Source organism: Aplidium turbinatum, chromosome 1 (assembly GCF_918807975.1).
Source record: "Aplidium turbinatum chromosome 1, kaAplTurb1.1, whole genome shotgun sequence".
In the NCBI taxonomy this organism is placed as follows: domain Eukaryota; kingdom Metazoa; phylum Chordata; class Ascidiacea; order Aplousobranchia; family Polyclinidae; genus Aplidium; species Aplidium turbinatum.
Window position 1 is genome coordinate 61,456,985 of NC_137472.1, and position 12,747 is coordinate 61,469,731.

The 12,747-nt window shown below is 38.1% G+C and overlaps 1 protein-coding gene across 4 annotated transcripts in view; it reads left to right on the plus strand.

Annotated features, from left to right (window-relative positions):
• LOC145784470 (protein NLRC5-like) overlaps window positions 1–12,747 on the plus strand; it is a 562,247-nt gene that overhangs the window by 291,139 nt on the left and 258,361 nt on the right. The window contains exon 8 of one of the 4 annotated variants that reach the window (XM_082596352.1): window positions 6,531–6,793. The exons of the other annotated variants lie outside the window; for them this stretch is intronic. Within the exon in view, the coding sequence (XP_082452478.1) occupies window positions 6,531–6,793 (263 nt within the window). The remainder of the gene's footprint in view (window positions 1–6,530; window positions 6,794–12,747) is intronic. 4 annotated transcript variants of the gene reach the window in all.

Genomic DNA, 12,747 nt, shown 5'->3' on the forward strand with positions numbered 1-12,747 from the left:
TTAATTTCTGCTCAACTGAGGAATAGAGGCTGCAATGTGATGAACGCTCCAGGCGATGCAGATGTTGACATCGTCAAGATGGCAGATGGACAGCCCTCATTGACATAGTACGACTTTAATTGGTGAAGACACGGACCTTTTAATATTGATACTACGCTATGCTGACACTGACCCAGACATTAAAGACCTCTACTTCCGCTCCAAAAAGGCTTACGCAACCAAGATACACGACATCAACAAACTTAAAGCGATCATCGGACCAGACATAATTATGCTTACAGCTCCTCTTCATTCATGCATTCACCGGTTGTGATTCAACGTCAAGGATATTTGGTATCGGGAAGAAGACGCTTTCAAGAAACTAGTGAAAAGTCAACCAATAATCAAAGAATTCGCAAATTGCAATGCTTTATTCTCCCAAATCAGACAGACCACATCAATAAGGATCTTGGAAACAAAGCTATGACCGTTATGTTTGGCAACGATGGCAGTAGTAACCTAGAAACTCAGCGATACAATACATTGGTCAAGAAAATTAAAAGAGCCAAATCCTTTGTTCACCCTGAACGTTTGCCACCTAACATCATCCTTTACCAAATTCCACTGCCTCAGAGTTTACTACCAGATAATGGTCAGGATGGGTAGGCTACTGACGATGGTATGGATGCTCTAGACTGGGGATGGAAAGTAGACAATAATCAGATGGTTCCAATCATGACGGACATGAAAGCTGCCCCGGACAACCTACTGAAAATGATCACTGCAATTGCGAATCGTGTTCACCTCACTGTAGTTGCCGGAGATATGTGCTACCATACCATGCTGGATGTGGACCATGCCAAACTGGTTCATGTGTCCATACAGCAATCACATAATTACAGACGATGACATCGAGAGTGACAGCGATGAGCATTAGTAATACTTGATCCATTTGCTTTCTTTACGCTGATTATGTCAAGAGTATACATGACCACATCGTATGAGCTCTTTATGCCTGCTCAGTTAACCCAAATATATATAGAACTTTACCGGGTTTTTTAATAAACAATACATTGTTAATGTACATTTTTAATTGTTTTGGCAGCCATCTTGGATTGCCATATTGAATTTATAGGCTATCAGATAATTTAACAATTTCGAGAATGGTCTCATTGACTTCACAAGGTATAAAAACCTAGATATAGACACCAAAACTACACGTTTTGGTCATATGATAACCTAGTTATGGTCAATTTACTGTTATTTTAATGGTTTGGCGGCCATCTTGGTTTGCCATATTGAATTTATAGGCTATCAGATAATTCAACAATTCTGAGAATAGTCTCATTGACTTCACAGGGTATAAAAACCTTGACATAGACACCAAAACTACATGTTTTGGTCATATGATGACCTAGTTATGGTCAATTTACTATGTTATTTTTATGGTTTAGCGGCCATCTTGGATTGCCATATTGAATTTATAGGCTATCAGATGAATTAACAATTCTGAGAATGGTTTCATTGACTACAGGGTATAAAAACCTAGATATAGACACCAAAACTACATGTTTTGGTCTTAGGATGACCGAGTTATGGTCAATTTACTGTTATTTTAATGGTTTGGCGGCCATCTTGGATGGCCATATTGAATTTATAGGCTATCAGATAATTCAACAATTCTGAGAATAGTCTCATTGACTTCACAGGGTATAAAAACCTAGATATAGACACCAAAACTACATGTTTTGGTCATATGATGACCGAGTTATGGTCAATTTACTGTTTTGTTCAATGGTTTAGCGGCCATCTTGGAAGCTTGCTTGAAAATAACCACTTTCCGGAAGTTGGATTCCTTAAGATTTTGAATATGTTAGTACTGACACTCAATACTAATCAAATCAGTTGAAAAACCATTGGTAACTTATTGTAACCAAAAAAGTAACACCAACAACAAACAAGCGACTACAATAACAAAAAAACAAGCAAAAAATTAATACATGACGTCACAATGACGTCATTAATAACATAATTTTGTGTGATTTTTATCTCGTGTATTTTGTAGTGGCAGTCAGTCCAAATGTAAAAAAATAACGTATCTGCATAAAAATGCCGTGAAAAGAGCTTAAAATTGACTTGGGGGGAATCCCCGATTTGGGGGTGATCACGTGACCCAAAAAGTTGCGGCACCCACTAAAATTGAAGTTAGATTCATCAACTACAAAAAAATGCAAAAAAACAACGTGTAACACGTTTAACCTAAAGATGCTCATTTTTTCCCCTAAGGGCCTGCACTACTACAAAACTACAACTTATTACTTTTTTGTTGAAGTGGATTGATTTTGAATGTAAATATAGGAAGCTTTTTGTCAAATTATCCTTTTGCAATTTTAAAGCTTGTTAGAAAATATTACTTATTTTCAGAAACTTAACCCTTTACACGCCAACGTTCCCAAAATGGGAACATGGGGTTGAGGTCGCGCACAGCTTTACACAGACCTTATTTAAAAAAAATTGTTTTGGATATTGTTGTTGAATGATTATTGTTTCAGATGCATTTGTTGAAAAAATAGTATTTGCAAAATTGTTCCTTTATGAAAGCGATGAATTTAGTCAAAAATCATATTTTTCATCTTTCGAAAAAAAGTACTTCATGAAAACACAAATCAAACTTTTTTTCAAAATATTTGCGTTTTTTATGTGAGATTATCACTAATAACTTGTTTCCCCTACCATTTGTTTCGTTATATTTAACATTTTTCTTCACATAATTAAATTTATACGTTGTTCCCAAAATGGGAACGTTGGCAACATGTGATACACAAATAACGGAGTTTATCTCAAAAAAGTTCTCACTACTTTTACTAAGAGAACATTTTCACAGCTTGATGCTCTCACAGCTAAATGTTTTCAAAGCTTGATCTTAAGCAGAAAACACTTTTATGACCTCTATCGAAGGAACGAAAAGAGCTTGCAGATGGCGAAAAAAGACAACGCATCACTGAGCGACCCGAAAGAATTGCAGCCATCCGATAAGGTTCAAGCTTATGGAGGGAAAGCATTTTGAGATATTTTCTCTGTTCTTTACTGATGACATGTTCCTCTTTACTCGTAGAGAAAACAAGCTTATATACAAGGGAGAGACAAGAATAGGATAAACTTTAAAGTTGATGAGGTTGATATGAGAAAACTTATTGGCTTACTATAAGTGTTGTACGCGTCAATGAAATAAATTGACGGCGTCAGCGTTAGCGCGAATTGCCTAAAAACTTCAGGGCGTCAAGTATCGCGTAAGCTCTCAAAGAAATTGAAGACGTCAACGTCAGCGCTATTTTAGCCAATTGCCAGGTCAAGAAGTGCCATCTTACTGTAGATTATATCGGAGAGCTATAGACGCCATTATCAAAAGAGCCATAGGTTCGCGACCTCTGGGATAGACCATCAACTACTGGCATAGACAAAGGTTCTTTATCGTTAGTGCGCCATTCTTGTGTGTTCCACTTCTAACGAGATTGGTTTTTGAGACTGTTTCGAGCTGTGAAAGACGATTTCGTCTTTTCTCGACTCAGATTAACCCAGGATACGATAAACAAACTTGGAACTGCCTAATTGGATAGACGAACAGCTGCCACAGAAAAAGATTGTTCATTTCTTTCAGTCTGAAAGCCAAAACGTCCAACAAACTTTAACTCTCATTGTGAAACCAGATTTTTTGTGAAAACATAAAATGGCGCACAGCGCGTGACGCTAAATATGTCAGCAAAATAGTTGACGGCGCTATCACTTCCGCAAACTAAAAAATAAACTGACGGTGCTAGCCTCAGCATTTACAAAAAGTTGACGCCGTCAACGTACAACACTGCTTACTATCAATGGTTACCACAATCTTCTATCAGAAAATGACTATAAGTGCACAGCAGATGGCATGGAGGCACCAATATTTTCTAAGACCATGAGCAGAGACCGTTTCCGCAATATAAAAACGTACTTGCACCTGGCTGACAATCATAATCTAGCTCAGTCTAAAATGGCCAAGGCACTGCCACTGTTAGATCTGCTAAGGTCAACTTGTCAACAATTTGGTACATTTCACTAGTTAGGCAGTTACTAAGCATTGACTAATCGATGGTTCCTTATTGAGGACTACACAGTGCAAAAAAATATATAAAAGGAAAGCCAGTAAAGTTTGGTTACAAGTTATGGATGTTGTGTAGCTCCGATGGTTATCCCTACAGCTACAATCTACTGCGGTAAAGAAGAAAGAAGAACTAACCTTTCGGAAGCACACTTAGTTAAGATAATGCTGTCATGTGTTGCCGATAAAGACCAACATATTATTCTCTTTGACAATTTTTTTCACAAGCCATCAACTACTTACTGATCTTGCTGGAGAAAACATCAGAGCATGTGGTACAATTAGAGAGAACAGGACCGGTTCCTGTCCTCTCTCCAGTAAGAAAACCTTCTAGAAAAAGCCTAGAGGAGAATTTGATTACCGATCAGACGGCACTGTAATTTGTGCCAGATGGAACGATAATTGTGCTGTCACTGTTGCAAGTAATTACGACGGTGTAGCACCAACTCAAACAGTTAAACGAAGAGTGAAGCATGAGAAGAAAGAATCAGTGACACAGCCATTTCTGATTGATAAGTACAATCAAGGAATGGGGGGGTGTAGATGTATGTGACAGGTTGCTATCTTCTTACCGGCTACGACTTCGATCAAAAAATGGTGGTGGAATCTTTTTGCCCATATTATCGACCTCTCAATTGTAGCTGCCTTCCGTTTTTATAATCACGTAAATCAATGTTCTGAAAACCACCTTCAGTTCAGACGCGAGATTGCTCGGTCATTGGTGAAAGTGGAGAAACCTAGGCGTCGACTTGAGGGACCTACTGCACATCCGTCTGCAACCGAGCGATTCGACTCGTTGAATAATTATCTTGTATCATCGTTACAAGGAAGATGTGTAGTGTGCATGAAACATACAAGGTTGCAATGCACAAAATGCGAAAAACGGATGCATAAAGTTATGCAGTAACGCATACCACCACAAATAAAGTTAGTGACAGGGTAGTTGTAGAAAGTACAGTTACACGGTAGAAAGTACAGTGGTAGAAAATACTTTGTTGTTTGGGATCTCTTAAAGGTATGTACTTTTGTTTATTGTCTTTTTCAATGCTATTTATCGAATAAAGTAGGCTACCCAAGTTTACGTCGTATTCAAATACAAAACAGGATACGATATTTTTTGGTACTTTTACATGCCAACGTTCCCATTTTGGGAACATAATAAAAAACAAACAAAGAAATAAAAATTTTAAATTTTTTTCATAAAATATTTTAGTTAGACTAAAAACTACAACATACAAAAAAATCACGAACAAATAACGAGAGATAGTCTTCGCCGCCTGTAAAGGGTTAAAATAGATATTCAGGAGACAAAACTTTAAAAATCAATTAATCTTGTGTAACTTCAATAGAAAATCCAAACAATCAATTTACCTGTCATTAACTTTCACCTTAATTGCGCGTAAATTACAATTTTTCTGGGAAACACTACGCAGAAAACTCACGCGCAAAGCTGCAGACGACAATTTGTGTTGATTTTAGTGCAGAGTTGCCGAAACAAATTTAAGCAATTTTTTCTAAGCTTAAACATTTTTTGGAGTATGTGTGTAGTCTTTAAAAATTACCATGTGATCGTATATTTTATTCGATTTCTGAAAAAAAATATGAAATTAGTGCCTTATGTGTTTTTTCCCAAGTGGTTTAGAATTTTCATCTTTATTCTATTGTTCGTTGCGCCAACTACTTTTTTAATTGAAACGTATTTGGCAACTCTGCACAAAAACTCCCGCGCAAATCAGCAGATGACAGTCATTTTGTTATTAGTTGTTGAAGGATGAGCTTGAAAAAAGTTGCAGCAAGAAATGGTTGGTTTCAGCTTTCAATTCAGTCATCATTCTGCTTAATTTCACCAGGGAAATGTTTTAAAATTGTTTTGTCCTTGTCTTCTAATTGTGGAACAAAAGGCATCAGCTTGGATCAAGTTTCAGCAAGAAATGACTGATTGGAAAATTTTCTTGATCAAGTTATAAAGTTTCTTCGAAGATTTATCGAAAAAGAAATCAAAGTTTATTTCAATTTGCAAGCTTTGGTTAGTTTCATGTTTTAACGAAGTTTAGTTTCTAACTGCAAAGCTAGCCTTAGACTGCTCATCTTATTTTTAAATTAGAACTTTAACTCAAACCAGAAAGTTTTGTTTAAAACCTGTGGCTATTTTTCCCATGCAAGTGTTCCCAGAAAAGCAATGACCTTGAAAAGAAAAATTTGTGAAAACAAAACGATGCTTTTTGATCGTAACCATGGCAAATACTTTGTTGTTCAAAATAATTTGTTTGCGAGATAAATAAATCAATGTTTTATTCTTAAGTAAACAACTTAGATTCAATGTTTGATTATTTTATTGTTAGAACCAAACTGTGGTTTTAGATTACAACCTGGCTAGCCGAGCTAATATTGATTGATATTATTCCTGCATTGTTAGATCACAATGGTCGCCCCATCATCGGCATCAGCAGAATCCTGAGGGAAGGCAACGACGAGGAAGTGACCGTGGCCGCAGGAAGTCATTTTGATAGAGGGAGGATACGGATGAAATCCTCCGACACTCAGAATGACATCCATGCGGTGACGTCATTTCTCAAATCGATGCCAGGGCGGATTGGAATGCTTTATCTGTTCAGATGCGAAATGAATTCCAACCAATTCCGTCCATGGAAGGAAGCGATCAAATCGATGTCTGGATCCGTTAGTCATGTTTAACTTTTATAACCAACGTTTAATTACATTGATCCATGGTTGCATTAACATCAGTTGTTACGTTGATTCAACGTTACTTTACATTGTTTTATCGTTCGAGTCCAAATCAGTTTCCAATTTTAATTATTTAAGTTTTGTTAAACTTTCACAAATAAACAAAACGTCACAAACAACAACATTATTTAATTGTTGCATCATAATTATTTGTGTTTAGATTGTTTGGATGGATCTCCAACGCAACTTCCTATCTGTTCATGACGTCATCGAGGTAATGAGCAAAATTGAGGAAGAAGTTGGGATGAGGGATTGCCTCGATGATGGTTATGGGTTGAGGTATGCGAACAGGATGGAACGATCCATGTTGAAGGAAGCTCTGGATAGGTCGGACAATAAGGTGAAAGTTACGTTGTATCAACGTTATCTAACATAACATCTAGAGTACATTGCGTTGTATCAACGTTATCTAACATAACATCTAGAGTACATTGCGTTGTATCAACGTTATCTAACATAACATGTAGAGTACGTTACGTTGTATCAACGTTATCTAACATAACATGTAGAGTACATTACGTTGTATCAACGTTATCTAACGTCACATCTACCAAACTCTAACCTCGAATTGTTCATAATATTTTGCTTCTGGTAATTGTAGCCTAGTTAGCCTATGGTAGCCTACAATCACCAAGGTTTGTTATTCTATCGTTGATTGTACGTCAATAAACATTAAATCAACGTGAAGTATTTGCATCAACATTACATTGATTAAACGGCGTTCCATCAATACACAGTTGGAAGGATCCAAAGTATTCCAAGCTGTGGAAGCTTCTTTAATTTAATTATTCGCTTCGTCTTTTACAGAAGTTGAAGATCCAGGTTGGCGGTGATGACGTCATCATCCACAAGGATCGAGATGATTGAAAGATTTTGTTGTTTATTTGATGTTGTTTTATGTTGAATTAATGTTATCCGTTCTTTGTTTATTACATGACAACGACGAAGTATCAACGACAAACAACGTTGTACTGTATTAACGTAAACTTCAACGTTGCTATAATGAAATTGTTGTTAGGAAAGTGTTGGAGGGTCACCTCTCTTCAACGACATCTAGTGTTGCAAATTGATACTTTTATTTAAAAGTTTCAATAAAAAAAATTCAAATCAATTTATTAGTTTACAGTGTTGCCAGGTGATTCAACTTTAAAGTGTTGCCAGATTATACTTTTTTTTTCAAATTTTAACAAATGTTTCAAGTCTAGAAGTAGCTGACTACATTTAATTTGTATGAAGTGTTGCCAGATGAGTCAATTGTAACGTCTTGCCAGTTTATTTCTTCTCAAATTTCAATAAATAGTTGAAAGAGATTTGGAAGTAGCTGTCGAGGTGAGACTTGATTGCAGGTAACGTCAAATCAGTTTGTTTGTTGAATAAATAATTATATAGTGTTGCCAGATTAAGCTTCTTTTTTTTAAATTAACATACATACAAGTAGTTTAAGATTTATAACTAAAGAAAAAAGGTTAAATCGTAATTTCTGTAACAAAACACATAATGCAAGATTGTTGAACTATAGTCTACTTATGGGCTACCTCCAAATACTCGTTACAGTCAAACTTCGATACTATGACACCTTGCTATTATGCCACCCTCGCTATACTATACCACTTTTGATCGTCACCAACTAAATTCAATAGAAAATATATTAACTATGCCATCCCTTACCCTCGCTACTGTGCCACATGAGAATACTGTATTAACGAAACAATAAATGCTACGAACGAAACAAATAAACGGCTGTAAAACGTCAAAAGTATATGTAATGTGTTCTCTCAAGTTATCTACTATAGCTCAGCCCAAAACTCTGAGGAATCGTCAGCTGGCGCATGTTCTTTCGGCAGATTTCGTGCACCTCGTTGTCTAGCCTAGCCGATCGCATGATTGCTTGCATCACACTGGGCTTCTCTGCTGCATGAACTTCCGGGCAGTGCTCCATCTCGAACGAAACGATTTCCTCCTCAACAGTTATCTCATCATTTTTGCTTTCAATTGGCTCTCTGGCATTACATTGTCACGTCACAAGGCTGTCTTTACAAACTCTCGCTACTATGCCACTTTCCCCCGGTTCCAAAGGGTGACATAGTATCGAAGCTTGACTGTATCGGACATTTTTAGTGCTGCATGATGTTTTCAAATAAAAATAATGTTTATTGTAGTCAATTCGAAATAATAGAATATCAAAAGAATCAACAATATTGCAACCTGCTAGAAATTTTCCGCAACTACGAAGCAAAACTCACGCCTCTGGCAACACTTGACATTTGTTAGGCATTTTCAGAAATCGTCAGACTTTTGGGGGCATTTAGAGGTTACTTACTTATGAACTCGAAGCTTTGATTGAACAAAGTAAGCGTGGAACAGTCAATTTTTCGGTATGAGAGCTTCACTCAGGGGCGCCGGAACGATTTTTGACTGGGGAGGCAGGATTATGAAAAAAGTACACTTTTTTAAAAGTTTAGAAATAAGATGTAGCAATAATGCTGGGCATTTCGTTAATCGTTTTTCCCCTACTAGCTATATAATCGAAATGTGAGACAGATGAAGATAAATGAATAAAATATATTGAAATAGCTTGAACAAGAAGAAACGAACGATAAATTTCACATTCATAGCGTCACAATCTGCTCCAAAGTATAAAATGTGTCCACAGGATAATTTGTATCCTGTCTGTAGCCTATGTAAAAATAGACAAATATCAAACCAATCCGAAGTACATTTTAAACGCGTCAGTTGCTCAGATGCAGGGTTGCATTCCTGGGGGCTCAGCCCTCCCGAAATACGAAAAGGCTTGATGTAGGGGGGGCTCGTTCAAGCTTCCATTTTTCAGCTTTTCTGGCTGAACAACAAATTGTCGACTGAACAAGTAACACTTTAACAGCTTTCTCACAACAGAACTGCAAAAAAACACGAACATAAGTTGATAGCAATCGCCAATTATGACTTTTGTCAGAAACTCTCCAGACTGGAAATATCAACTTCGTAGTAGCTAATCGTCATGTCAAATGGACTGTTAATTCTCTACTTCAAATAAAAAAATCTATTCAAGAAGGAATGTATTCGTTTGATGAAGTTGTTAACTTGAGTCCCGGAAGTACAAAAAACTAGGCTACTCCTTTAAAGGCACAACATTGGACCAGTTCAAAGCTCGACGTAGAGACTACCCTTCTTTTGATCGTAATCGGTTTATTCAAGCTTTGGTTGACAACATTGGAAGCAGGATGGTGGACACCAACAATGAAAATTCTGTGAAGAGCTTGGAAATTATTGTACCAGAGTTATGGCCTGCTGCAGTCGAAGTTCCATGGCAAGAAGGGGAGCAGAGATTACGAAAAAATCACTCCTATTTTCAATTTTCGATTGTAGGCTATGTTGACAATCCTTGTCATATACCAGTTACGATAAAGTTGCTCAAGAACGTAGTACTAAACATGATTGCTATAAGTTCTGCTGAAGCCGAACGTGGATTTCCACAAATGAACTTGGTCATCACACCGCTACGATCACGGCTGACCATATCACTTGTTTCAGCATTGTTGTTCATCAGTGTTATAGTCGTCATCTACGTTGAATATATGTAACTCGTGACCAGCGTCACTACATAATCACCGTTCAGCGTTTTCTGGTACAGACGTTGGAATTGATTACCACCGCACTGCGCGTGTAATCAATTGAGCGTTCTGTACCACGTTCCTTAGTTGATTGTTTTGCGTTTCTTTCTTACTATATATTGCGTTGATTTTATGCACTGAATCAGTAAGTAACAAGAGGTAAATGGTTTTCTCACTTGGTTGGCTATCGCTACAATTATTATTGTTTATTTTATATTAAACGTCTGGAAATACAACAGACATTTAACTGGCGTCGTCGGCAGGATCTTTACAGAATTTCTACAGGATTTTAGAAACATGGAGAAACTGATCGAAGTCCTGCAACAACAAATTGCCAACCAAGAACGCCAGACGAAGGAGCAAATTGCCAGACAAGAAGAACGTCACCGAGAACAAGAACAACGTCACCAAGAACAAGAACAACGTCACCAAGATCAGACGAAACTACTCATGGAGCAACTACGAGAAATGCGAGCCCAAACTTCAAGACCACAACCAACAACAATACAACAGCAGGTATCTTTACCTAAGTTCGTAACGTTCGATGCCACCACTGAACTGTGGGCAGACTATTGGAAGAGGTTTAACACCTTTGTAGCAGCACATTCAGTCGCACAAGACAAAATGCCGCAGGTTTTTCTCACCAATCAATCACCTACAATCTACAAAATGTTAACAAATTTGGCTGCGCAGGAAACAAACCCAAAAGAAGTCAACGATCTCACCATGACGGAAATTACAAATTACATGGCTCAACAATTCGACCCAAAACGCTTCATCGTGAGGGAGCGATTCCGTTTCTGGAGCGAAATGAAGCGCAAGCCCGGTGAAACAGCTCAAGAACTAGCCATCCGCATACGCCAGGCAGCTGCCACCTGTGACTTCTCGTCCATTTCAAATCCATTGGACGAAGCTTTACGTACTCGTTTTATTTGTTCAATAGGTAACGAGGCGGTGCTTAAGGCGTTATTCAAAATCAGAGCTGATGAACTTACTTTCAAACGTGCGGTGGAGGTTGCATCAGAAACCGAAGAGGCAGCCAAGGTGGCCAAAGAAACTGTTTACGGCACTCCACCAGCACCAGTTGCGAAAGTTGCGAAAGTAAGGACCATCAGCAAACCTCCAAAAACTAGGCAACTTACAGGTACTTTCTTTACTTCTAAAAATAAAGAATGCTATCGCTGTGGTAATTCCAACCACAACGCCAATGACTGTAGGTTTAAGAAAGCCACTTGCCATTTCTGCAATATTACGGGACACTTACAGAGTGTTTGTCGAAAGAAAGCTAGACAGTTCAAACCTTCTAAGGTAAATTGTATCGAGGAAATTAACATGCTTTCTAGTTCTTGCAGAAAACCTCGAAATTCAAAGTTGGAAGTACCGATCTCCATTAATTCGGTAACCACACACTTAGAACTGGACACTGCTACAAATGGAAATTTCCTTTCCAACGACGTCTGGACTCGGGTAGGCGCACCTCAATTGCAAGCACCAGTGTCGCAGTTCCAATCTGCTACCAAGCATCTAGTACCAATCACGGGTTCTTTCACGGCCCAGGTAACTTGTCCTTCCACGGGAAGGTCAGATAATATTTCTTTTGTAGTCACGACAGTCAAAGGACTAAACTTGCTAGGTCGTGATGCAATCTCGTCTTTAGGAATTTCTATCGATAAATTCCTTCTGTCTAACTGTTCTACCTTACAGAGTATCCAGTCGTACGACAAGCCTGAAAAGAGTCTAGAGAAAGCATGCTCCCTCTTATGTGACGAGTTCAAAGATGTTTTTAAGCCTGAACTCGGGTGCTTACGAGATTATGAACTAGACATAGATTTTAAGTCTGATGTTAAACCTGTTTTTCTCAAACCTAGGCCTGTACCTTTCGCGCTAAAGGAGGACTTAGCGCAAGCCTATGATTCGGGAATTGCACGTGGTGTATGGACACCAGTTCAGTTTTGCGATTGGGGCACACCGGTTGTTCCAGTCCGTAAGCCTTCAAACACTTCAGAAGCGAAGGCCAAGTTACGCATATGTGGCGATTATTCAGTCACGGTGAACCCTTCCCTGGAGACCCATCGTCACCCGTTACCCTTACCAGAAGACTTAATGCAAAAGTTGGGTGGTGGGTATGGTTTCAGCAAGATAGACTTGGCTGATGCCTACAATCAGATTCGACTTGGTCCTGACAGTCGAAAACGACTCGCATTAAGCACTCACCGTGGCGTACTTTTACAAAATGTTTTACCTTTTGGCATATCTTCTGCTCCAGGTTATTTTCAG